The 27,860-nt window shown below is 48.4% G+C and overlaps 1 protein-coding gene across 1 annotated transcript; it reads right to left on the bottom strand.

The window, feature by feature from the left end:
• Window positions 1–1,539: 1,539 nt before the first annotated feature.
• Window positions 1,540–11,430, bottom strand: LOC135812324 (ras-related protein Rab-37-like). Its single transcript, XM_065325701.1, has 8 exons — window positions 10,325–11,430; window positions 8,101–8,211; window positions 6,430–6,471; window positions 4,325–4,510; window positions 3,419–3,475; window positions 2,971–3,047; window positions 2,623–2,742; window positions 1,540–2,572 (listed from the first exon to the last, which is right to left on the bottom strand). Exons 1-7 carry the CDS (start codon window positions 10,559–10,561, stop codon window positions 2,628–2,630), a joined length of 825 nt encoding a protein of 274 aa, XP_065181773.1. The 5' UTR covers window positions 10,562–11,430; the 3' UTR covers window positions 1,540–2,572; window positions 2,623–2,627.
• Window positions 11,431–27,860: the final 16,430 nt, after the last annotated feature.

The following is a 27,860-nucleotide window of genomic DNA, read 5'->3' as shown; positions in this document are numbered from 1 at the left end:
CTGTCCAATAGAGTACTCAAAGCCAAAAGGCAGAGCTACAATGCTGGTCAATGAAATCCAGTCACGTTGCTCAAGTTTGCACCTTAAATCACTTCATAGCCCAGTGTTTGCAGGTCTATGGCTGCGCAACGCCCGGCACGCACTTGAGTGACGCGGCTGGATTTCATTGAGTGACACGACTGGATTTCATTGAGTGACACGACTGGATTTCATTGAGTGACACGACTGGATTTCATTGAGTGACACGACTGGATTTCATTGAGTGACACGACTGGATTTCATTGAGTGACACTGAGGGAAAATTTGAAAAAAATCCGTGGTTACCATGGACATTTGCCGCTGTGCGGGAGATTTGAGAGATTTAATCCACTCGATGAAAAATCAGCTCGAGTCCTCCGGTTTATAATCTGAGGATTGTTCCCTCAATGTGACCGGCCCCTAACCTAAAATAAAAGCGACCTAAAATTCAACATTGCCATGCCCCACAGTGTGCAAGATGAATTTTTTGGATCTGGAAAACTGTTTTACCGAAATGTTTGCGCTACCGTTGATTTTGGGAAATACCGAAAATATTACACCACCGAAAATTCCCGGTTTTGCAGTAAGACAAATCCCCTTATTCCACATGTGTGTGGCCTAGATGCTGTTATGATAGCCACTCACCTAGCAGGTACGCCCTTTCTGCTGCACATCATTAGTAGCTTGCTCGGTTGTTATTGATATACCCTACTGGGTGTGCCCCTACTAGTACAAGTAGTATTATTACTACTCCTGGCAAACTGCTTTTAACTTCCAGCATGCCATGTACAACTGCACGAAACCTGATTTGCTGAAAAGGTGAGATTTGTGCTGGGATTTTTCTTTAGACCTAATTGCAAGACGGTATGGTAATATCATGGGTACAGAAACTCGGTCACGTGACAAAGCTAACGGACTCCACAGGCACTCAGGCAACCTTGCGGCACTACCAACAAAGGAATGTCAGTTGATACCGAGAAAGAGAAGTGACTGTTGTGAGCAGGGAGTACTGTCAGCCTACAAATGTTCGGCATAATTTAAATTTCGGCCTGTACTGCTGTTGCCTGTATACATTACAATTATAGGACTCCAAACCTTGCAAAAGCAAATCTCGGCCGCAACAAATTTCGCCCAAAATGGCCGGGCTGAAAAAAGCCGAATATCTGTTGACTTTCAGTTGTGAAAGTGTTTTAAAATAGCAACGTTACAACGTACATGTATGTAGGGAGGGATGTATAATAATTGGTGGAACCATTCTTTTTGACCTTTGTGGTTACGCTCCGCCCTTGTGGTGTTGAGCACTGTTGAAACCTGGGTAAACCCACTTATGTAAAAATATTATTTTATATTTTTACTACTCCTTGGACTGGTTAATATGAGCGTTGTCTGTACCATCAAGAGTATATAACCCCGGGGTACAACAGCAAGGGGGTACAAAACCAAGGGAGTACATAACCCCGGGGTTACGTACTCTTGATTGTACAGACAACGCAGCGCAAGACACCACTTGGGCAAATTCGCTGCAGAACCCAAAGACAAGCTCACAGGTTATCTCCAGCACACGTAAAACGCAATGATCACTGCTTAGAAATCGTGGCGATAACAAATCCTCAATGCATTGTATGAGCATGACGGAGGAGGAAAAAAAGGGGGGGGGGATGGGGTTATCCTGATGAGTAAGAAACTAACAATATGTATATCAAGGCGAGAAATAAAGGTGAGGAAGACATTCAGGTGGTAAAGCAAAGGTTTTAGAGGGAGGGCAGAGACAAGAGAGTGTGTGCTTCAGTATGAGTGAGTGAGTGAGACAGAGACAGACAGACAGACAGACAGACAAACAGACAGACAGAGAGAGAGAGAGAGAGAGAGAGAGAGAGAGAGAGAGAGAGAGAGAGAGAGAGAGAGAGAGAGAGAGAGAGAGAGAGAGAGAGAGAGAGAGAGAGAGAGAGAGAGAGAGAGAGAGAGAGAGAGAGAGAGAGAGAGAGAGAGAGAGAGAGAGAGAGAGAGAGAGAGAGAGAGAGAGAGAGAGAGAGAGAGAGAGAGAGAGAGAGAGAGAGAGAGAGAGAGAGAGAGAGAGAGAGAGGCGCTAACAAATGCCAGTACATATGTGCACGATTTCTCAAAATTGTATTTGTAAAAATGTGATTCTAAAAGTTGACCTAGCGTGCATGTAAATACACCACAAGAATAGAAATCAACAAAAGAATCAGATCATAAAAAACTATAAATGAAGAATCTCTATGGGAACCATCATGACGGAAGGTTCGATGGAGGAAAATGGCTGAAATATCGCAGAAATAGCGCAAATCCATATTCCGGAATGTGGTTGCAAGAATTCAACACATTGATAGTTGGAAAATTTAAAGGCAGCTGCTCACAGTGTCTACCTGCTGTTAACAGTGCTGACAGTGCTGCAAATGCACAGTACCATCTGGGATACATGTCCTTATTGGCCACTTGCAAGCAACGACACTCATTGAGAGAGAGAGAGAGAGAGAGAGAGAGAGAGAGAGAGAGAGACGGAGTATCAACGGCTGTGTGTGTGTGTGTGTGTGTGTGTGTGTGTGTGTGTTTGTGTGTGTGTGTGTGTGTGTGTGTGTGTGTTCTGCTCAGCAAGAGCACTCCGACTTTGTACTGTTTTCCTCGACGTACTTGCCCAAGTCAAACGCCTTTCCTTTGCCTGCGTCGTCCTTAGCTTTCAGCGCGCGGTTTGCAAGCACCGATCTAGCCGTGATAATGAAGAGAGATCCGCAAGAAACAAAACACACGCAAACACACGAAATCAGTTACACACGCGTGTTCACAAGCAATGAAGACATACATTAACATGCACCATGCAAGAGCCATAGGGATATAGAGACACAGGGACATTGGGACATAGAGACACAGGGATATAGAGACACAGGGACATAGAGACACAGGGACATTGGGGCAAGGACAAGTGTTTCTCACCTAGCCACCGCCTCAAAAGCCAAGGAAACGTTGTCCCCAGTCTTGGCGCTCACCTCCAGGAAGCAAACCTTATGTTCCTGTGAACCACAACAACAGATTGAGAAACAGACATGCACACACACACGTTAGGCCACAGACTAGCATAGATTTAAGCTCACATCAAATACTAATAGAATGTTAGCCATGGGAGGCATCTGCGTTGCCACTCAGAATTTGACACTGAGTCACTCATTCACGACCACCAGACAACTTGAGGGATGATAGGGATGATAGGGATAACAGAAGTGTGGAAAACTGATTCGTAGATAACTGTGAAGTGTGGATTATGATGTGCGCGGATAAGCAATGTGCGGATAAGCAACGTGCGGATAAGCAATGTACGAATAAGCAATGTACGGATAGGCAACATGTGGATAGGCGAGTGTATACTATAGATGCTTGCACTGACCTGTGCTAGCTCTGCTGCGGCCTGATCATTCACTCTCTTTGAGGAGCTTAGATCACTCTATCACAATGCACACAAAAGAACAACACCATACACCATGCACACACGCACGCACACACATACACACAGACACACACACACAGACGCACACACATGCACACACAAACACGCACACATGAGTGATTTATTCATTTTTCACGCTTTCGCGCGGAATATTTCTTGGAGGTCACAGCGAGTTTTCCAGGCAGCTCATACGGTAAGACGGCAAACTCCCCGGGCGATCGCCAGGATTCGTAATCTTTTCGAAACAGACTGTAGGAGAAACACTGCGCCCCATAATCGCTATAACGTACTGTTGTTCACAGTCAGGCTCCAACGACAATTTCCGTTTTTGCGCCACAATTCCCACTTATAGACAAAGTGATATTATTTTAATACTAGGATCATTCAGTTGGTGGGAAAGTGCAGGCAGGCAGGTCACTATCAAGACTGGGAGGATTGTTTCAAGAACATCACTGGATACAAATTAATACACGTGATGCCAGCTGGGAAAGTGACAACATACAACAGCAGATACCCTCAAATCCAAGTCCCTGCTCAGTAGTTGTCACATTTGTCCTCGTCTCGGTGCCATTGTCTTTCATTATTATTATTTTTGAGCTGGGTATGTGATGTAAACAGAACATAAAGCAGCATACACCGAGCAGTTACACAATATTACACACACGCGCGCGCGCGCGCACGCGCACACACACACGCTCATGCACACACACGCGCGCACGCACACACACACAGTTGCGTATGCAGCCACCTCTATCATGCAGTATTCTGTGCTCGAGGTTCGTGGTTTCTCGTAAAAAAACACACACATACACACATACACACACACGTACACACACACACACACACCTTATTAGCGACCAATAGCAAGCTGACGTCTTTCGGGGCCATGTCTCTAACTGTCGACAGCCAGCCGTTCAAATGTTCAAACGAAGACCAACTAGTCATGTCATAGACAAGTAGGATTGCATCGGCGTCATGGTAGTATGATGCAGTGATACTGCGAAATCTCTCCTGTCCAGCCGTGTCCCAAATCTGCACAAGTACATACACAGACATACACACAGACATACACATACCGTACATAACATATTTCCTGGAGTGTACCACACTGGAGTATAAGCCACACTGGAGTATAAGCCACACTGGAGTACAAGCCACACTGGAGTATAAGCCACACTGGAGTACAAGCCACACTGGAGTATAAGCCACACTGGAGTATAAGCCACACTGGAGTATAAGCCACACTGGAGTATAAGCCACACTGGAGTATAAGCCACACTGGAGTATAAGCCACATTGGAGTATAAGCCACACTGGAGTATAAGCCACACTGGAGTATAAGCCACACTGGAGTATAAGCCACACTGGAGTATAAGCCACACTGGAGTATAAGCCACACTGGAGTATAAGCCACACTTGAGTATAAGCCACACTGGAGTATAAGCCACATTGGAGTATAAGCCACACTGGAGTATAAGCCACACTGGAGTATAAGCCACACTGGAGTATAACCCGCACTGGAGTATAAGCCACACTGGAGTATAAGCCACGCTGGAGTATAAGCAGTGCTGCCAAACCGTCCGATTTTTCGGACAGTGTCCGATTTTTGAAGGCTCTTCCGAAAACCGGTCCGAAAAGGGAAACGTCCGAAAAGCAGCAAAAATGTCGGAGATCATTACTTCCCTATGCAGAAGTCCTGTACTGTCACTTTTCAGCGCAACTGAAGGCACAAATCACTGTACATTTGCTTCTAAAAAGGCTAGCGCTTGGCTGTGGAAGTGCAAAGTAACATGCCTGGATCAGGCTGGATGGCATGTACGCTGACAGTCTGTACAGAGTCAGTGTGCGACCACACTCATCATTACAAAATTCATTCAATGTGAATGCATTGCGAGAGTTGGCAATCTCGGAGGGCCGGCTGTGAGGTTTTGGAGATGATGGTGGCAGGACAGTGCCCTTGTATTTTCCTGGATTTTTTGTTGTTTTTTGTTTGCTTGTTTATTCTCGTTTTTTTGCGTTTTTCACACATACAATTGTTTTCATTTTTTGGTGTTGTGTTCTAATCATTCACAAAATTCATGACAATTCCGGGGTTACCATGGCAACAAAGCGAATTTTCATGGTGTTTTAGGCGATATTTTGAATTCTCTGTAAAAAATTTGCCGAGGAGAAAATTCGCACCATGTGGCCCGCTTTGGCGGTGAAGGGTGTCCGATTTTGGGCGAAAATTATTTGGCAGCACTGTATAAGCCACACTGGAGTATAATCCGCAACGGCTTTTCTTGCATGAATTACTAATGCTGAAAGTGTGACTTAATTAAGCGGGATCCACAGAAGCTTTTTGGCGATGTGATGCGACATGATCTCCGATGACGTCGTGCGATGCGAACTCGCGAAATACCATTCACAGAAGAAGTCAGCGATGCAACGTCGCCTTGCTGATTTGGCGCGAAGTCCAATGCAGGTGAGTGCGTCACCATGGTATTCGCGTGGCTTGGTATAACTTTTACAAATCTACAAGCAACTCTTAACTTTTGTACAACTTTGCTGCAGGAAAGGTCAAAATCGTACACCACATTGTGTGTCACATCGCCAAAGTTGAGCCAAGCTCAACTTCTGCGATGGCCCAGTTGCGGCAGTTGTGTGAGCTGCGCAATGGATGCGACTTGGGGATTTCCCAGTTTTGCGGCCGTCGCATCGCAAAATGCTGCTGTGAATCCCACTCCTTTCCACTCCAAAAACAGTACTGTAAAACTACAGTAGTAGCCATAGCAACTTGTGCAATGCTACAGCAGTAGCCATGGCAACTTGTGCTGGGATTGCATCATTCAACAGCTAGCGAGACTGAAGAATTGACCACAGCTAATCGGCATAGCCTACACCACGTGGACATTTGTGAGTGGGTTTTTTTCTGGCCAGTGAATCCGCAAAAAATGTATTAACCACACTAACCTGTAGATGAAGTGGAGTTCCATCCAACGTCATCACTTTCGTCTGAACATAGAACATAATACCAGGCAACGCACGCATACACATGCACGCACACACACAAACACACACACACACGTGTGCGCGCACACACACACACCAGGGGCGTACGCCGCTCGCCTCCAGGAGTGGTTCCCATGCCACCTGATGAACCAAAATTCCACACAAATTCAATTGAAGTGCTATTTTTCGTATCCCACGGCCGGAGTTTCTGCATCTTCTCCTCAGACTGGGTGAAATTAACATCCACAAGCTGCTGGACGATGTCATTGCTACGCACTTTTGATTTTACGTTTTATGGATGTTTTGTTCAGCATGACGATTGCATGCAGTTTTGAAAGCTGCCTACAGGTTTCGAATCATCTGGAGCAAACATCACACTCGGCAAGCAGAAGCCACCATTGCACGCCGGTCAAAAGACTACCCAGGGTAACTCCTCTAATAGCAAGGATAGTTGAAAGTGGCGCTGTTTCCCATCCGTCTGGACAAGCACAGGAAATGAAATCCTTCGCCTTCGGTGGCGCACAATGATTATCGATGACGGAGATCTTTTCCGTGTCCGGCAAATTTCGGGGGACTGGATTCCACTGTGGACGTCGACGTTCAGAATATCCCTTCCAACACACTCCCATGTCATTGAAGTTAGTTTTGGATGATCCAGCAGCTTCCAACAACGGTCGCTCTACAGCTTCGCCGACGATTTCTTCCTCAACGCTGCTCGTTGCATGCAGACTTCGCTTGCAAGTCAGGTGCTGCGTCTGCATTCTCATCTATCGCGTGACCTTCGCCACTAGCACTGGCTACATGCTTTCGGCCTGCTGCTCAAAATAGCTCTGAATAGAGCTCCGGCCCTCTGGATGTCGACGCTTCATTTTTCTTTTCCACAAAGCGAAAGCATCGTCCGAAACACGACCAACTTTGTCAAAACAAACTGCAAAGGAAAATTTGACTCTGACTGAGATCGAGGAATCCGGCGATGTACCTAGTTGAACCCAGTTCAGTACGCTGTTACGACTTTCACACCTGGGCTACAGTCACCGTCCTCGGACCGTCAGGCGGACTCGCATTGCATGCACTTGCGCTGCTATAGCGCTAGTGCACTTGCACTGCGAGCGCTGGGCCTGGATCAAAAACTTCTCTGTACCCATATCGAAGTTTTTTTACTGGTTCCCGGGCATCCCGGGAACCGCCCTATGTACGCCCCTGCACACACGCACACACATGAAGTGCGTGGATGAAGGAGAACACAACCCCCCCCCCCCCCCCCCACACACACACATATCACCAGAAGTGGGTACACAGTTTCAGCTCGGACGGCAAAGCAGGAAAAGTGGAATGTACGGCTGGTGGAGACAACATACACTGTCCCGGCTGTAACAGTGATGAAGACAGAGGTACTGGAACAGCATGAATGCATCAACATCTGTGAACAAAATTAATTTTGCAAGCAGCAGCAGCACAACCACCATCAACAGCACATCAGCCAGAGCAGCACGACCATGATCAGCAACAGCAATAGGCGCAAGCAGAAAGAGAGCATTAAAATGAACACTTCAAAACACAAACATTTGAAAAGATACGCATACAAACCAAACACATATTATCGGACTGCGATGGATCTACAGCCGAGCTTACCCGAAAGTCAATTCCAACTGTGCTGATGAAATTACCGGCATGAAAAGCACCATCGTTGAATCTCACCATCAAACACGTCTTCCCTACAGAACTATCTCCTAGTAGAATGACCTGGCAGAGAGAGAGAGAGAGAGAGAGAGAGAGAGAGAGAGAGAGAGAGAGAGAGAGCGAGAGAGAGAGAGAGAGAGAGAGAGAGAGAGAGAGAGAGAGAGAGAGACAGAGAGACAGAGAGAGACAGAGAGAGAGAGACAGAGAGAGAGAGAGAGAGAGAGAGAGAGAGAGAGAGAGAGAGAGAGAGAGAGAGAGAGAGAGAGAGAGAGAGAGAGAGAGAGAGAGAGACAGAGAGAGACAGAGAGAGAGAGAGAGAGAGAGAGAGAGAGAGAGAGAGAGAGAGAGAGAGAGAGAGAGAGAGAGACAGAGAGAGAGAGAGAGAGAGAGAGAGACAGAGAGAGAGAGAGAGAGAGAGAGAGAGAGACAGAGAGAGAGACAGAGAGAGAGAGAGAGAGAGAGAGAGAGAGAGAGAGAGAGAGAGAGAGAGAGAGAGAGAGAGAGAGAGAGAGAGAGAGAGAGAGAGAGAGAGAGAGAGAGAGAGAGAGACAGAGAGAGAGACAGAGAGAGAGACAGAGAGAGAGAGACAGAGAGAGAGAGAGAGAGAGAGAGAGAGAGAGAGAGAGAGAGAGAGAGAGAGAGAGAGAGAGAGAGGAGAGAGAGAGAGAGAGAGAGAGAGAGAAGAGAGAGAGAGAGAGAGAGAGAGAGAGGAGAGAGAGAGAGAGAGAGAGAGAGAGAGAGAGAGAGAGAGAGAGAGAGAGAGAGAGAGAGAGAGAGAGAACAGAGAGAGAGAGAGAGAGAGAGAGAGAGAGAGAGAGAGAGAGAGAGGAGAGAGAGAGAGAGAGAGAGAGAGAGAGAGAGAGAGAGAGAGAGAGAGAGAGACAGAGAGAGAGAGACAGAGAGAGAGAGAGAGAGAGACAGAGAGAGAGAGACAGAGAGAGACAGAGAGAGACAGAGAGAGAAAGAGAGAGAGAGAGAGAGAGAAAGAGAGAGAGAGAAGGCACAATGAAGAAGGACGGGTAACGGTACAAGCTCAAAATGTGACAAGTGAACTCGCACAGCAGGAAGAGAGCACTTGCAGATCTAAATTTTACTCTACTGCCATGTGTTGGTAGGATTCGGGTTGTAACGACCCCCTCCGCTCTCCTCAATGCCCCACGGTAAAAGATGGTGGCGTTTGAGCAGTGTTGCTCTCCTTGCCCCCAACCCCCTTCCTCACGAACCCTGAAGTTAGTAGTGTTTCCGTCCCCCCCCCCCCCACACACACCTATAACCTTGAATGGGCTGAGTCTGGTCATGTAGGTTGTTTACCAACTAGAGCTGCTAATGTTCCCATTGTGCTGAGCACGCCCTAGACCTACTGGTAATAATATAACCTGAGTGCATTCCTAGCGGAAACAGGACAAATGAGCACTATTGTTATGATGAGCTTTGTTGACAGTAGAGCTCACTACAAACTGCCTTCACGAGCCTGTTAGCCTGCTGTGCAGCGTGTGACTCCATGCCCTGGCAACGCTAGCCCCCCCCCCCCCATCCCCCTCCTGCCCTGGGAACACTAAACCCCCTCCTGCCCTGATAACATAAGCCCTCCTGCCCTGGGAACATAACCCCTCCTGCCATGGGAACATAAGCCCTCCTACCCTTGGAACACTAGGCACCCTCGCTTATGATCAGCGATGCTTCAGCACTAAGCTATGGTGTAGTTGTCATCCCAGCAGCGACCACTCAATATTATAAGCAGACTTCGCAGCTCACGCAATCATGCGATGCTACACATGCTGGTGGGACTCATCCCTCACTATACCTTCATCGGGCATGTGAATGTGTGTGTGTGTGTGTGTGCGTGTGTGCGTGTGTGTGTGCATGTGTGTGTGTGTGTGTGTATGTGTAAAAAAAGACCAAAAAGTAGGGATTCACTGGCCAGAAAAAGCCCCTTCATAGCTGTGTGGTGTAGACCAGGCTGAATAGTGGCGGTCAATTCTTCAGCCTTGCAGTCTGTTGAATGGTGCAATCCCAGCACAAGCTGCCATGGCTTCTCCTGTAGCATCACTATCATCGCCTCCGGCGATGGGCGTCCAACGGTCAAATGGTGTGTGTGTGTGTGTGTGTGTGTGTGTGTGTGTGTGTGTGTGTGTGTGTGTGTGTGCGTGCGTGCATGTGTAAATGCATAACTCACTTTGACTGCTTCATGTGGTTCTGTCGATGGCTCCGCAACGTCCGCCTTTCCATTCTTGCCAGCCACTCCCAGAATACCAGGTCCTGTTGACGTTGGCGTGTTTGTTAGCGACCCATCACCGCTGCGGGTTGTGGAGGTGGAGTTGCAGTCACTTCGACGTTGATACCGGCGTCCTGTGCTGGAAAAGGACCGGCGCGACTGCAATTGCCCAACGGGTGTATGCGAATTGCTAGCCATTTCGACAGCTACACAACACGTGCCTACGTCACTGTGTTTGTGTGTGAGCGTGTGTGTGTATATATGCTCTGACAATCAACTGGGGTTTGTTGGAGCCACTGTTGATTACCGTTCGTGCAAGCAGCGTTCAGCGAGCTAGAAATCTCCTGCAAATCCTTTCTGGTCGAGTAGTATTTCGACGATGTGGTGACACTGTTGACGATATGGTGAAACCGTGTGCTGTTTCATGGGACGTTAGCTAGCGAGCTGGTGCTCCGTTAGCTAAGCTGAGCACGTTCACCGTCGACTCCAGGTCTTTTTCATGTATACAAACACACAGACGCACGCACGCAGGCGCTAGCGCTTAAGCATATCCGCAGTGCTGAGAGGACGCGGACTTGAACAGGTGACGAAATCAGCTAATCCACTTTCTGCTATTCACGTACGATACAACACTAGCACACGACAGAATGAGATGCCGGAGTCGAAAGGACGCTTTCCTCGCCCCAGTAGCTGCTGGCGGAGCACAGCTCCCACTACAGCGAGTGATGAGTCTGCTGATACAAAGCAAAATTAATTATTTCGTACCTTCCGTGTTTGTTCTGCTCTCGTTTTGGCTGAGAAGTGTGACGAGAATGCGCCACTGTAGTATCTCCAGAGCGTCAGTAAAGACTGAAGAGAGAGAAGAGAGAGTGAAGTGCATGGAAAACAACCGCGTCCTAGTCCAGTGCCTGCACTGAGCTGAGAGCTTCAGCAGCTATTTGCTGCAACAATAATCACAAAATAACAGCTCATTCCCAAAAATCTACATTCGTGTGATTTGCTACTTTTGACTTAGTCTTTACCGTGTTTACATCGTCACCTCCACCTCCAGGCTCCAGCTCCAACTCCAGCTCGACTACTTCAAGTAATTAGTTCAAGTCAAGGCCTTCACGTCCGGGCACGTGTTCGAAGCTGATCCCATGACTTTTTTTTTGATTGTGATACTGACTGTCAGTCAGGTTCTACATCGCCCCATAGTAGCCATACTGCCATAGAAAAAATGAAGCAAGACACAACGTCACAACAGTGTCAACACTGGTGTCACTATCACTAGTATCAGTGGAGTGCATGCAGCCGTGCAGGGCTAGCTGTCATTGTTACTACAGTCGTCCCTCTCTAATCCGGCACTTCAGCACCCTCGATAAACCAGCACAATTTTCAGTAGCCAAAATGTCCTCTTCATGCACATTGCAGCAGTAAATCAGATTTGTTAATCCAGCACCCTCCCTAATCCAGCAGATTTTCGTGGCACAAATGGTGCCGGATTATAGAGGGACCACTGTAGTAGTTTTGAAGGTCACGTGAATCGGTTGATAACTAACTTAAGTTACAGTCAACTTGAGTCAACTTCGCTTATAACGACACTCGGCGGGGCGTCAAAAAGGTGTCCTTATTCGCGAAGTGTCGTTATATCCGAAGTGTCATTATTTGTATTACAGTGGGATGGGACTTTGCTCTGGGCATGGAAATGCTGTCGTTATTCGCGAATTGTCCTTATATCCGCAATCGTTATTAGCGAAGTTGACTGTACTAGTACTTGATTATACCCATACATGCTGCTGCGTTCGCTCAGACTGAGCTCTGCAGAGGCTTTCGATAAAGTGCCGGGTGTTTCTCCAGCAACTCAGGACTACACTCTACACACAGACTACAGTCATAATCTGCAATGATCCGGCATTCCGGCTACGAGTTGGCTACCTCAATACACGTACATTCAGCGGCACGTCCGCGTTCAACACCATTCTGTCCTCCCCACATCCGGTCGAGTCTGAAGTATCCCAGGGGTCCCGGCATCTCGGACCATTGCTTTTCCTGGTGCATATCAACAGCATACCCAGTCACCCAGTGCCCAGTCTAATTTAAACGCAACCAGCACACTGATGTTTACCTGTTTTTGTTTTGTTTTTTTTTGTTTTTTTATTACTATTGACACAGCCCTACTGGAAAACAGGTGGAGAACAGAAAGAAACGAGGAAAAGGACAACACATAGGGGATGTAGGGACGACTTGCTGATGTGCCGGGAGCAACTCAACCGACCAGAGGTCTCGGCGTCAGCGTTGCAACTAGGCATCGAAAAATGGGTGGGGGGTTGCACAAGAACAACTGCAAAACAAACAGAAGCTAGAGGATACCACAAAAATAATAACTTGGTGCGAAATAATGAGAAGAAAATAATGACGCCCAAAAGCGCTAAATACGAAATTTTAAGAAAAAGGGAAATCATAAACCACATAGCGCTAAAGCTGCACCAAATAATAATTTAAATTATAACTAAACTGGGTGGAAAACCAAGAAATCATAACAAACAAAACAAACTAATAATAAAAGGTAAATGAAGCCCAATATCATCAGCATAGCCGAACCAAGGAACATGACCCGTGCCACAATCAAGAGTTCATCCGTAGAAGTCGGTAGCCATCAGCCAGTGTTGGTGCGTGAGGTACTTATGGACATCTTCTTTGAACATGTGGAGCCGCTTCAAGCTGAGTGGAGCCCGTACAATTTCGCTTGGCAAGCTGTTCCATACTGAGATGACAGAAAACGGGAAGGAGCGAGAAGCATAGGCAGGTGCTCTCCTGTCCAGGACTTGCTGCAGCTGCACATGATGCTGCTGGCCAGGAGGGGGTTGACTCCGGGTGCGCCGAGCTTCTACATGGTTGGCTGGAGGGGGGATCATGGCGGTGAGCTGGGGTGGTCCTGGGATGCACTGGAGCTTGTACAGGTATACCAGCCCAGATACAATCCGGCGGTGGCACAGGCTTTGGAGAAGGGCACCAGGGCCAATAATGGCCATTGCACGCTTCTGCACACGGTCGAGTCGGGCGAGGTGGCTGGATGCAGCTCCCATCCACACAAGGGGAGCATACTCAAGGATAGGTCGCACAAATCCCTTGTACGCACAAAGCCGGCCATGGTAATCTAACACACGGCAAGCCCGACGGAGAACACCCAGTCTCTGGCAGCCACGTGTCGCAATCGAGTGCAAGTGATCCCGGAATGACAGCTTGGCGTCAAATGTCACTCCAAGAAGCTTGATAGTGTTGGCTTCCGGAACCTCGATACCTCCAAACTTGATGTCCGGGACAGCAGGGTGTGTGGCTTTCGTAGTCATCAGCAGCTGTTGCGATTTAGAGGGCTCGAATCTGATGCGCCAGCGTTCTCCCCACTCTTCAAGATGCTTGAGGCTGGATTGCAAGGCGGCAGTCATGTCATTCATATTGTCCTGCGTGCGGATGAGGCTGTAGAGGGTCGTGTCGTCTGCAAAGGAACTTAGTCGTGTCTCGGGAGACAGGCACTGATCCAGGTCAGACACATACAAGAGGAAAAATGTCGGGCCAAGGATACTGCCTTGGGGCACATCTGCTGTTATGGGCGCCGGGGAGGATGAGTCGCCGTGGACCAGGACTGATAGTTTGCGGTTCAGGAGGTAATCCTGCAGCCAGTGCAGCAGGCAGCCACCAATGCCAACGTTCTTGGCTTTGAAAATCAGTCCAGAGTGTGATACCCGATCAAATGCTCCTGCTATGTCCACCGCCACCATGTGAGCGTACCTTCCATCGCTGACAGTCTTGACCCACTCAGTGTGCAAAGCAGTGAGGATGTCGCGCGTGCCTCTTCCTTGCCGAAAGCCATATTGACTAACGGGCAGAATATTGAAACGCTCCAGAAATTCACGAGCTGCTTGTTTACTATACTCTCCATTACTTTTGACAGGATGGATAGTAGTGAGACTGGGATGCACAATGAGTGTAGTGGTGGCCACCTCGCTACTGAACGTACTCTAGAGAAGGTGAAAGCTAGATTCTATTGGCCTTTTATGTCGTCTGACATTGAGCTGCATTGCAAGGCGTGTGCGCTTTGTTCAGCTAGGCGTACCCCAGCACCAACCGCTCGCGCTCCGATGAAGGTGGACCAACCATCATTTCCGCTGCAACGTGTCGCTATGGACATCATGGGACCACTGCCCAGAACAAATCGAGGTAACCTCTACATTGTTGTGATTACTGATTATTTCACGAAGTGGGTAGAAGCGTTTGCCATCCCGGATATGACTGCTAGGACAATAGCTTCGGCACTGATTGATGGTTTCATTTGTCGCTACGGTGTGCCACTGTCTATCCACACTGATCAAGGTGCGCAATTTGAGTCAAATTTGTTCAAATCCATCTGTGAACTGTTAGATATGAAGAAGACACGCACGACTCCATATCATCCTTCTAGTGATGGTTTAGTTGAACGGATGAATCGTACACTTGAGAACATGCTGAGTGCCAGAGTCAATGCCAATCACAATGACTGGGATCTGCATATTCAACGCTGTTTACTGGCGTATCGTAGTAGCGTACATAGTTCAACCAAGGAAACCCCAGCTAGATTGATGTTCGGCAGAGAGCTTAAGTTGCCAGTGGATATTATGTTTAACGACTCCAGAGAACATGTCAAATCTGTACCTGACTATATGATTGGTCTCGAGATCTCCTTGCAGCAGGCATTCTCTCACGCTCGATCAGCTGGCGCTAAGGCACAGAAACGTCAGAAGGACTACTATGATGCAAAGACGACCAAGCCACGGTTTGCGATCAATGACAAGGTGCGCTTACACAACCCAGCTGTGAAAGCAGGCAACACAAAGAAGTTCCTCAAGCCATGGACCGGGCCGTATCGAGTTGTCGAGGTGATCGATGACGTGGTGTACAGGATTGAGCACTGTGATACAGGGAAACTCCAGGTGGTGCACATCAACCGGCTCAAGTCAACGACTCAAGTACCGGAGGAGCAGCACGCTCCAGTGCCAGCACACCTACCTCAACCGGCGCTAATTGATTACGTGCAAGACGCAGTTCCGGCTGTTCCGGTTCCGGCAGTTCCGGTTATTCCAGTTCCGGCAGTTCCAGCTGTTCCAGTTCCGGCTGTTCCAGTCCCGGCTGTTCCGGCAGCTCCCGTTGTGCCGGCCGTTCCGATCATGCCACAGGCAGGTGGGTATAACTTACGCAATCGGGCAAATCTCCAGAGGCCGGTGCGATACCGTCAATGAGAGCCAAGAACAATTGATATGTACAATTTTCTCGTGAAGATTTGAGAGATTGAGATTTGAGTTTTTTTTAGATATATAGTGTTGGGTTGGCATTTAACACACAGTTTATATAGCTTCTTCCTTGGGTTCTTTCGTTTCATTATTTTTATTTTTACAATATTCACCTTATCACGAGGACGTGATTCAATCTGGGAGGGGGCCATGTAGAGCATGCAGATTCTTCAACCTTGTACCTGTTGCATTGTAGTCTAGTGCCTGTGTCACTGTAGCTTGGTGTGTTAAAACCTGTACAGTAATAGGACTAGTATCCTTTGCATGTGAAGTTCGAACCTACCTTTTTCAGAAGCTTTCCTTTTTTCTTTACTTTCTTCCAATACATGTCTTCTGATTGGCCGAATCTGTGCCATCTCTCTATCTCCTGATTGGTCTAAACCGTTGCTCGTTGTTATGTGAAACCTGAACTCTCTTAGTCTTGGCACATATAAAAAGCTCTGTCTCTGAAGAAAGATCATCCTTCATTTCTTCAAACTTCTCCTTGCTCTGGTGAGACTTGTTGGTTGTTGTGTGCCCAACCACTTGGGCCACGCTACACTTGAACAGGTGACGAAATCAGCTAATCCACTTTCTGCTATTCACGTACGATACAACACTAGCACACGACAGAATGAGATGCCGGAGTCGAAAGGACGCTTTCCTCGCCCCAGTAGCTGCTGGCGGAGCACAGCTCCCACTACAGCGAGTGATGAGTCTGCTGATACAAAGCAAAATTAATTATTTCGTACCTTCCGTGTTTGTTCTGCTCTCGTTTTGGCTGAGAAGTGTGACGAGAATGCGCCACTGTAGTATCTCCAGAGCGTCAGTAAAGACTGAAGAGAGAGAAGAGAGAGTGAAGTGCATGGAAAACAACCGCGTCCTAGTCCAGTGCCTGCACTGAGCTGAGAGCTTCAGCAGCTATTTGCTGCAACAATAATCACAAAATAACAGCTCATTCCCAAAAATCTACATTCGTGTGATTTGCTACTTTTGACTTAGTCTTTACCGTGTTTACATCGTCACCTCCACCTCCAGGCTCCAGCTCCAACTCCAGCTCGACTACTTCAAGTAATTAGTTCAAGTCAAGGCCTTCACGTCCGGGCACGTGTTCGAAGCTGATCCCATGACTTTTTTTTTGATTGTGATACTGACTGTCAGTCAGGTTCTACATCGCCCCATAGTAGCCATACTGCCATAGAAAAAATGAAGCAAGACACAACGTCACAACAGTGTCAACACTGGTGTCACTATCACTAGTATCAGTGGAGTGCATGCAGCCGTGCAGGGCTAGCTGTCATTGTTACTACAGTCGTCCCTCTCTAATCCGGCACTTCAGCACCCTCGATAAACCAGCACAATTTTCAGTAGCCAAAATGTCCTCTTCATGCACATTGCAGCAGTAAATCAGATTTGTTAATCCAGCACCCTCCCTAATCCAGCAGATTTTCGTGGCACAAATGGTGCCGGATTATAGAGGGACCACTGTAGTAGTTTTGAAGGTCACGTGAATCGGTTGATAACTAACTTAAGTTACAGTCAACTTGAGTCAACTTCGCTTATAACGACACTCGGCGGGGCGTCAAAAAGGTGTCCTTATTCGCGAAGTGTCGTTATATCCGAAGTGTCATTATTTGTATTACAGTGGGATGGGACTTTGCTCTGGGCATGGAAATGCTGTCGTTATTCGCGAATTGTCCTTATATCCGCAATCGTTATTAGCGAAGTTGACTGTACTAGTACTTGATTATACCCATACATGCTGCTGCGTTCGCTCAGACTGAGCTCTGCAGAGGCTTTCGATAAAGTGCCGGGTGCTTCTCCAGCAACTCAGGACTACACTCTACACACAGACTACAGTCATAATCTGCAATGATCCGGCATTCCGGCTACGAGTTGGCTACCTCAATACACGTACATTCAGCGGCACGTCCGCGTTCAACACCATTCTGTCCTCCCCACATCCGGTCGAGTCTGAAGTATCCCAGGGGTCCCGGCATCTCGGACCATTGCTTTTCCTGGTGCATATCAACAGCATACCCAGTCACCCAGTGCCCAGTCTAATTTAAACGCAACCAGCACACTGATGTTTACCTGTTTTTGTTTTGTTTTTTTTTGTTTTTTTATTACTATTGACACAGCCCTACTGGAAAACAGGTGGAGAACAGAAAGAAACGAGGAAAAGGACAACACATAGGGGATGTAGGGACGACTTGCTGATGTGCCGGGAGCAACTCAACCGACCAGAGGTCTCGGCGTCAGCGTTGCAACTAGGCATCGAAAAATGGGTGGGGGGTTGCACAAGAACAACTGCAAAACAAACAGAAGCTAGAGGATACCACAAAAATAATAACTTGGTGCGAAATAATGAGAAGAAAATAATGACGCCCAAAAGCGCTAAATACGAAATTTTAAGAAAAAGGGAAATCATAAACCACATAGCGCTAAAGCTGCACCAAATAATAATTTAAATTATAACTAAACTGGGTGGAAAACCAAGAAATCATAACAAACAAAACAAACTAATAATAAAAGGTAAATGAAGCCCAATATCATCAGCAGAGCCGAACCAAGGAACATGACCCGTGCCACAATCAAGAGTTCATCCGTAGAAGTCGGTAGCCATCAGCCAGTGTTGGTGCGTGAGGTACTTATGGACATCTTCTTTGAACATGTGGAGCCGCTTCAAGCTGAGTGGAGCCCGTACAATTTCGCTTGGCAAGCTGTTCCATACTGAGATGACAGAAAACGGGAAGGAGCGAGAAGCATAGGCAGGTGCTCTCCTGTCCAGGACTTGCTGCAGCTGCACATGATGCTGCTGGCCAGGAGGGGGTTGACTCCGGGTGCGCCGAGCTTCTACATGGTTGGCTGGAGGGGGGATCATGGCGGTGAGCTGGGGTGGTCCTGGGATGCACTGGAGCTTGTACAGGTATACCAGCCCAGATACAATCCGGCGGTGGCACAGGCTTTGGAGAAGGGCACCAGGGCCAATAATGGCCATTGCACGCTTCTGCACACGGTCGAGTCGGGCGAGGTGGCTGGATGCAGCTCCCATCCACACAAGGGGAGCATACTCAAGGATAGGTCGCACAAATCCCTTGTACGCACAAAGCCGGCCATGGTAATCTAACACACGGCAAGCCCGACGGAGAACACCCAGTCTCTGGCAGCCACGTGTCGCAATCGAGTGCAAGTGATCCCGGAATGACAGCTTGGCGTCAAATGTCACTCCAAGAAGCTTGATAGTGTTGGCTTCCGGAACCTCGATACCTCCAAACTTGATGTCCGGGACAGCAGGGTGTGTGGCTTTCGTAGTCATCAGCAGCTGTTGCGATTTAGAGGGCTCGAATCTGATGCGCCAGCGTTCTCCCCACTCTTCAAGATGCTTGAGGCTGGATTGCAAGGCGGCAGTCATGTCATTCATATTGTCCTGCGTGCGGATGAGGCTGTAGAGGGTCGTGTCGTCTGCAAAGGAACTTAGTCGTGTCTCGGGAGACAGGCACTGATCCAGGTCAGACACATACAAGAGGAAAAATGTCGGGCCAAGGATACTGCCTTGGGGCACATCTGCTGTTATGGGCGCCGGGGAGGATGAGTCGCCGTGGACCAGGACTGATAGTTTGCGGTTCAGGAGGTAATCCTGCAGCCAGTGCAGCAGGCAGCCACCAATGCCAACGTTCTTGGCTTTGAAAATCAGTCCAGAGTGTGATACCCGATCAAATGCTCCTGCTATGTCCACCGCCACCATGTGAGCGTACCTTCCATCGCTGACAGTCTTGACCCACTCAGTGTGCAAAGCAGTGAGGATGTCGCGCGTGCCTCTTCCTTGCCGAAAGCCATTTTGACTAACGGGCAGAATATTGAAACGCTCCAGAAATTCACGAGCTGCTTGTTTACTATACTCTCCATTACTTTTGACAGGATGGATAGTAGTGAGACTGGGATGCACAATGAGTGTAGTGGTGGCCACCTCGCTACTGAACGTACTCTAGAGAAGGTGAAAGCTAGATTCTATTGGCCTTTTATGTCGTCTGACATTGAGCTGCATTGCAAGGCGTGTGCGCTTTGTTCAGCTAGGCGTACCCCAGCACCAACCGCTCGCGCTCCGATGAAGGTGGACCAACCATCATTTCCGCTGCAACGTGTCGCTATGGACATCATGGGACCACTGCCCAGAACAAATCGAGGTAACCTCTACATTGTTGTGATTACTGATTATTTCACGAAGTGGGTAGAAGCGTTTGCCATCCCGGATATGACTGCTAGGACAATAGCTTCGGCACTGATTGATGGTTTCATTTGTCGCTACGGTGTGCCACTGTCTATCCACACTGATCAAGGTGCGCAATTTGAGTCAAATTTGTTCAAATCCATCTGTGAACTGTTAGATATGAAGAAGACACGCACGACTCCATATCATCCTTCTAGTGATGGTTTAGTTGAACGGATGAATCGTACACTTGAGAACATGCTGAGTGCCAGAGTCAATGCCAATCACAATGACTGGGATCTGCATATTCAACGCTGTTTACTGGCGTATCGTAGTAGCGTACATAGTTCAACCAAGGAAACCCCAGCTAGATTGATGTTCGGCAGAGAGCTTAAGTTGCCAGTGGATATTATGTTTAACGACTCCAGAGAACATGTCAAATCTGTACCTGACTATATGATTGGTCTCGAGATCTCCTTGCAGCAGGCATTCTCTCACGCTCGATCAGCTGGCGCTAAGGCACAGAAACGTCAGAAGGACTACTATGATGCAAAGACGACCAAGCCACGGTTTGCGATCAATGACAAGGTGCGCTTACACAACCCAGCTGTGAAAGCAGGCAACACAAAGAAGTTCCTCAAGCCATGGACCGGGCCGTATCGAGTTGTCGAGGTGATCGATGACGTGGTGTACAGGATTGAGCACTGTGATACAGGGAAACTCCAGGTGGTGCACATCAACCGGCTCAAGTCAACGACTCAAGTACCGGAGGAGCAGCACGCTCCAGTGCCAGCACACCTACCTCAACCGGCGCTAATTGATTACGTGCAAGACGCAGTTCCGGCTGTTCCGGTTCCGGCAGTTCCGGTTATTCCAGTTCCGGCAGTTCCAGCTGTTCCAGTTCCGGCTGTTCCAGTCCCGGCTGTTCCGGCAGCTCCCGTTGTGCCGGCCGTTCCGATCATGCCACAGGCAGGTGGGTATAACTTACGCAATCGGGCAAATCTCCAGAGGCCGGTGCGATACCGTCAATGAGAGCCAAGAACAATTGATATGTACAATTTTCTCGTGAAGATTTGAGAGATTGAGATTTGAGTTTTTTTTAGATATATAGTGTTGGGTTGGCATTTAACACACAGTTTATATAGCTTCTTCCTTGGGTTCTTTCGTTTCATTATTTTTATTTTTACAATATTCACCTTATCACGAGGACGTGATTCAATCTGGGAGGGGGCCATGTAGAGCATGCAGATTCTTCAACCTTGTACCTGTTGCATTGTAGTCTAGTGCCTGTGTCACTGTAGCTTGGTGTGTTAAAACCTGTACAGTAATAGGACTAGTATCCTTTGCATGTGAAGTTCGAACCTACCTTTTTCAGAAGCTTTCCTTTTTTCTTTACTTTCTTCCAATACATGTCTTCTGATTGGCCGAATCTGTGCCATCTCTCTATCTCCTGATTGGTCTAAACCGTTGCTCGTTGTTATGTGAAACCTGAACTCTCTTAGTCTTGGCACATATAAAAAGCTCTGTCTCTGAAGAAAGATCATCCTTCATTTCTTCAAACTTCTCCTTGCTCTGGTGAGACTTGTTGGTTGTTGTGTGCCCAACCACTTGGGCCACGCTACACTTGAACAGGTGACGAAATCAGCTAATCCACTTTCTGCTATTCACGTACGATACAACACTAGCACACGACAGAATGAGATGCCGGAGTCGAAAGGACGCTTTCCTCGCCCCAGTAGCTGCTGGCGGAGCACAGCTCCCACTACAGCGAGTGATGAGTCTGCTGATACAAAGCAAAATTAATTATTTCGTACCTTCCGTGTTTGTTCTGCTCTCGTTTTGGCTGAGAAGTGTGACGAGAATGCGCCACTGTAGTATCTCCAGAGCGTCAGTAAAGACTGAAGAGAGAGAAGAGAGAGTGAAGTGCATGGAAAACAACCGCGTCCTAGTCCAGTGCCTGCACTGAGCTGAGAGCTTCAGCAGCTATTTGCTGCAACAATAATCACAAAATAACAGCTCATTCCCAAAAATCTACATTCGTGTGATTTGCTACTTTTGACTTAGTCTTTACCGTGTTTACATCGTCACCTCCACCTCCAGGCTCCAGCTCCAACTCCAGCTCGACTACTTCAAGTAATTAGTTCAAGTCAAGGCCTTCACGTCCGGGCACGTGTTCGAAGCTGATCCCATGACTTTTTTTTTGATTGTGATACTGACTGTCAGTCAGGTTCTACATCGCCCCATAGTAGCCATACTGCCATAGAAAAAATGAAGCAAGACACAACGTCACAACAGTGTCAACACTGGTGTCACTATCACTAGTATCAGTGGAGTGCATGCAGCCGTGCAGGGCTAGCTGTCATTGTTACTACAGTCGTCCCTCTCTAATCCGGCACTTCAGCACCCTCGATAAACCAGCACAATTTTCAGTAGCCAAAATGTCCTCTTCATGCACATTGCAGCAGTAAATCAGATTTGTTAATCCAGCACCCTCCCTAATCCAGCAGATTTTCGTGGCACAAATGGTGCCGGATTATAGAGGGACCACTGTAGTAGTTTTGAAGGTCACGTGAATCGGTTGATAACTAACTTAAGTTACAGTCAACTTGAGTCAACTTCGCTTATAACGACACTCGGCGGGGCGTCAAAAAGGTGTCCTTATTCGCGAAGTGTCGTTATATCCGAAGTGTCATTATTTGTATTACAGTGGGATGGGACTTTGCTCTGGGCATGGAAATGCTGTCGTTATTCGCGAATTGTCCTTATATCCGCAATCGTTATTAGCGAAGTTGACTGTACTAGTACTTGATTATACCCATACATGCTGCTGCGTTCGCTCAGACTGAGCTCTGCAGAGGCTTTCGATAAAGTGCCGGGTGCTTCTCCAGCAACTCAGGACTACACTCTACACACAGACTACAGTCATAATCTGCAATGATCCGGCATTCCGGCTACGAGTTGGCTACCTCAATACACGTACATTCAGCGGCACGTCCGCGTTCAACACCATTCTGTCCTCCCCACATCCGGTCGAGTCTGAAGTATCCCAGGGGTCCCGGCATCTCGGACCATTGCTTTTCCTGGTGCATATCAACAGCATACCCAGTCACCCAGTGCCCAGTCTAATTTAAACGCAACCAGCACACTGATGTTTACCTGTTTTTGTTTTGTTTTTTTTTGTTTTTTTATTACTATTGACACAGCCCTACTGGAAAACAGGTGGAGAACAGAAAGAAACGAGGAAAAGGACAACACATAGGGGATGTAGGGACGACTTGCTGATGTGCCGGGAGCAACTCAACCGACCAGAGGTCTCGGCGTCAGCGTTGCAACTAGGCATCGAAAAATGGGTGGGGGGTTGCACAAGAACAACTGCAAAACAAACAGAAGCTAGAGGATACCACAAAAATAATAACTTGGTGCGAAATAATGAGAAGAAAATAATGACGCCCAAAAGCGCTAAATACGAAATTTTAAGAAAAAGGGAAATCATAAACCACATAGCGCTAAAGCTGCACCAAATAATAATTTAAATTATAACTAAACTGGGTGGAAAACCAAGAAATCATAACAAACAAAACAAACTAATAATAAAAGGTAAATGAAGCCCAATATCATCAGCAGAGCCGAACCAAGGAACATGACCCGTGCCACAATCAAGAGTTCATCCGTAGAAGTCGGTAGCCATCAGCCAGTGTTGGTGCGTGAGGTACTTATGGACATCTTCTTTGAACATGTGGAGCCGCTTCAAGCTGAGTGGAGCCCGTACAATTTCGCTTGGCAAGCTGTTCCATACTGAGATGACAGAAAACGGGAAGGAGCGAGAAGCATAGGCAGGTGCTCTCCTGTCCAGGACTTGCTGCAGCTGCACATGATGCTGCTGGCCAGGAGGGGGTTGACTCCGGGTGCGCCGAGCTTCTACATGGTTGGCTGGAGGGGGGATCATGGCGGTGAGCTGGGGTGGTCCTGGGATGCACTGGAGCTTGTACAGGTATACCAGCCCAGATACAATCCGGCGGTGGCACAGGCTTTGGAGAAGGGCACCAGGGCCAATAATGGCCATTGCACGCTTCTGCACACGGTCGAGTCGGGCGAGGTGGCTGGATGCAGCTCCCATCCACACAAGGGGAGCATACTCAAGGATAGGTCGCACAAATCCCTTGTACGCACAAAGCCGGCCATGGTAATCTAACACACGGCAAGCCCGACGGAGAACACCCAGTCTCTGGCAGCCACGTGTCGCAATCGAGTGCAAGTGATCCCGGAATGACAGCTTGGCGTCAAATGTCACTCCAAGAAGCTTGATAGTGTTGGCTTCCGGAACCTCGATACCTCCAAACTTGATGTCCGGGACAGCAGGGTGTGTGGCTTTCGTAGTCATCAGCAGCTGTTGCGATTTAGAGGGCTCGAATCTGATGCGCCAGCGTTCTCCCCACTCTTCAAGATGCTTGAGGCTGGATTGCAAGGCGGCAGTCATGTCATTCATATTGTCCTGCGTGCGGATGAGGCTGTAGAGGGTCGTGTCGTCTGCAAAGGAACTTAGTCGTGTCTCGGGAGACAGGCACTGATCCAGGTCAGACACATACAAGAGGAAAAATGTCGGGCCAAGGATACTGCCTTGGGGCACATCTGCTGTTATGGGCGCCGGGGAGGATGAGTCGCCGTGGACCAGGACTGATAGTTTGCGGTTCAGGAGGTAATCCTGCAGCCAGTGCAGCAGGCAGCCACCAATGCCAACGTTCTTGGCTTTGAAAATCAGTCCAGAGTGTGATACCCGATCAAATGCTCCTGCTATGTCCACCGCCACCATGTGAGCGTACCTTCCATCGCTGACAGTCTTGACCCACTCAGTGTGCAAAGCAGTGAGGATGTCGCGCGTGCCTCTTCCTTGCCGAAAGCCATATTGACTAACGGGCAGAATATTGAAACGCTCCAGAAATTCACGAGCTGCTTGTTTACTATACTCTCCATTACTTTTGACAGGATGGATAGTAGTGAGACTGGCCGGTAGTTCTTGGGATCCGAGCGGGGGCTCTTCTTGAAGACTGGAACCACATGGGCCAGCTTCCATTTGGCAGGCTGAACATCGTGGCGAAAGCAGAGTGAGAACAGTTTGGTGGCTGGTTCTGCAAGCTCACTGGAACACTGAGCTAGGACTCTTGCTGGAATATTGTCAGGTCCTGTTGCCTTCGATGTATTCAGCTTGGCTAGACGGCGGCGTACATCAGCAAGCCGGAAATGGTTGCGGTCAAGACCATGGCGGTCCAAATGCTGCATTTCTGGCAGATCGTCTGGAGAGATGTCAGCATCTGCAAGGCTACACTTCTGGGAGTAGTACCTGGCGAGGCAACCGGCCTTGGTTTGGCGAGTTGGATCCTCTGTGCCGTCGGTGTCCTTCAGAAGAGGTATCTCAGAGGCACGTTCCATCCCAGCAGCTCTCTTCATGTTAGACCACCATTGCTTGTCGTTAAGTGAGCCTGAGCTGAGTTTAGCTTTGACACGAGCATCATGTGATGATTGGGCGCGCAGCAAAATAGCAGCTGCTCAGGCCACTAGGTCGATGAATGAAGCTCGCAAGTCTCCATCATCGGGGTGCTGACGCCACCGTTTCCATGCACGAGTCTTTGCTTGAACTACAGTGCTGCACTCAGGTGTCCACCAACAAGGGTCTGTCGTTCGTGCTGTCAGGGTCTTAGATGGTATAAACGCGTCCATTCCATCCAGAATTACAGTTGTGAGTTGTTCATATGCAAGTTCGGGGTCCTCGCAGACGACAGCAGCCCAGTCAAAGCTGCGGAAATGTGCCCTCAGTCTGCCCCAGCCTGCTTGGCCATAGCGCCATACTTTCCTGCTTGTTGGCCGCTCCAGTACAGGAGTGATTTCCTGAAAGTTGGACAATACTACACAGTGGTCAGAGCGACCGATGGGAGATGATACTGCTGTGTGGATAGTGCCAGGAAAGTCGGACAAGACGAGATCGAATGTGTTTGGTCCACGGGTTGGCTGGGTCACGTGCTAGACAAGACAGTGTGTTGCACTGATTTCTTCCAAGAACTCCCCTGCGGTTGTCGTTCGAGAGCTGCCAAGCCAGGACGTGCTGTGAACATTAAAATCTCCAGCCAGAATCATGTGCTTACCATGCGCTGCCGCATGGTATCTATGTTTTCTTCTAAGTGCTCGAGTAGAGCCAGATCATTGTCAGCGCAGGAACCAGGGCGATAGACTGCAGCTATGACAGTTTTGCTGTTGCACTGGCCAACGGTGAGCCAGGCTGTTTCGAATTCAGCAGACTGGTACTGATCCAGATGCTGGTACGCGATGCTGGCTTAGATCCAGACTCCAATGCCACCTCCGTATTCTGTTCGGTCTCGGCGAATCGGGCCACAGTATCCCGGGATCATAGATGCACTGTGAGAGCATTAATCCACTGTTAGTTTCGTCTCAGTCACTATGGCAACATCCGCACCTGAGAGCAACAGGGTGTGCTGAAACTCTCCGAACTTGGACAGCAGCCCGCCTGCATTGGTCAGAAGGAGCTTCATGATTGCTGGATATCTGCATTCAGTTGTTGTTGCTCGGCAGACTCTTGCTGCTGGTGGTCTTCGTCCAGTTTCTTGGGCAGTGGGCTGCCGGAGTCAGGTGAATCCCCATGCCGCCGCTTGCGGTCGGGAGACAATGCTGTCAGGTCGGAGCTGTGAGTGGCTGAGTCCTTGCCTGACTTCTTCGACAGCACAGACTGTCCATTTCCCTTTCCTGGTTCAGGCCCATGACGTTTTTCATGGAATGTCCACTCCCTCGCATACAGTGGTCTAAGCCAAATGTTTACAGAGGTGACTGTGGGGAGGGCATCAGCATCAACAGTTACTCTTCCTATCATCATTCCCTTCTTTTTTTCACGGACACTGCAATCATGCAGTTTGCGGATGATACCGCCGTAGGCTAAGCACGAACCAAAGGTAGATAATGCTCGAGAAGGTGGCAGATTCTGCTCGAAAAGCAGTGAAATTGGCAGAGCCATACAAACATGCGGCTTGAGAGATGCCCTTGCCCATCAGACGACCCCAAATCGCCATTGTTTAGACAGCTGGGGTGGCCCAGTCTATCCTGGCGCAGGAATGATTGCCTGCCTCGTGGAGTTCTTCCATTTGGTCACCACCCAACCAGAACTTCTTGAAGCAGCAGGATACTGCCCCACGCGTAGTCGCCGCCGGCAACTCGCATTCACTCCGCCACGGGTGGGGAAACACGCAAGGAGGTCAGTTCTCTTCCGCACAGCTACCGTCTGGAATGCCTTGCCAGCAGACCTGAGAGCCGCAGCCTCGCACTCCCTGTTTCGCAGCCACATAGTCATTTGCACGCACTTCTCTGACACCAAACAGGATGCCATTCCTCCCCACTGACATGCCTCTGTTCTCCATATTTTTTGCACTTATTTTTTTCTATTTCAAGGCATACCCCGAGCTATAGGTATTATTGAGTAGAGGACCATTCTGGAATATTCAGCCCATATTGTGTAAAATTTAGCTAGGCTGTTCATTAGCCATCCACTGTCTGCTTTCTCCACCCTAGAGCCTCCCATTATAATGGAACTTCCTTCAATTGATATCATGGCTTTGGGAAATCCTCAAATATATAATAATAATAAAAATATCGAGGTGCGATTTCTCACAAAAGTGTGTAGAACACAAGGGTATACAAGTAAGAACTAAGCGTGACAAGTGTGTATCAGCAACAAAAACAAAAAAGTGAGAACGAATGATAATGACAACAATAATAAACAAACCTCAGTCATGTTATCGACAACTTCGAATGCCGACATTGTGCTAGTCGGTATGTTGGTAGGACTGTTCAGCACCTGAACGCACGTATCAAACAACACACTCCACTTCACATCCTTCCACCCAGTGCGCAATCTGAGAGGCCCAAACGCGGGAGGCCTAGGAAAAACCCATCACCTACACGGCAGGATAGTTCCCTGCCGCTGTCTGCCGCTCCCCCTCTG

The sequence above is a fragment of the Sycon ciliatum genome, chromosome 3 (genome assembly GCF_964019385.1).
Source record: "Sycon ciliatum chromosome 3, ocSycCili1.1, whole genome shotgun sequence".
NCBI lineage: Eukaryota > Metazoa > Porifera > Calcarea > Leucosolenida > Sycettidae > Sycon > Sycon ciliatum.
This window is presented reverse-complemented; position numbering and strand designations above follow the sequence as displayed.

Bases quoted from the DNA above. Each gene is read 5' to 3' on its own strand.
- LOC135812324 (XM_065325701.1), bottom strand. From the start codon at position 10,561: ATGGCTAGCAATTCGCATACACCCGTTGGGCAATTGCAGTCGCGCCGG. The intron at 8,212-10,324 runs GTGAGTTATGCA...TCTCTCTGCCAG, and splicing joins AACCACATGAAGCAGTCAAA to GTCATTCTACTAGGAGATAG. The intron at 3,048-3,418 runs GTCAGTGCAAGC...TGTGGTTCACAG, and splicing joins CCGCAGCAGAGCTAGCACAG to GAACATAAGGTTTGCTTCCT.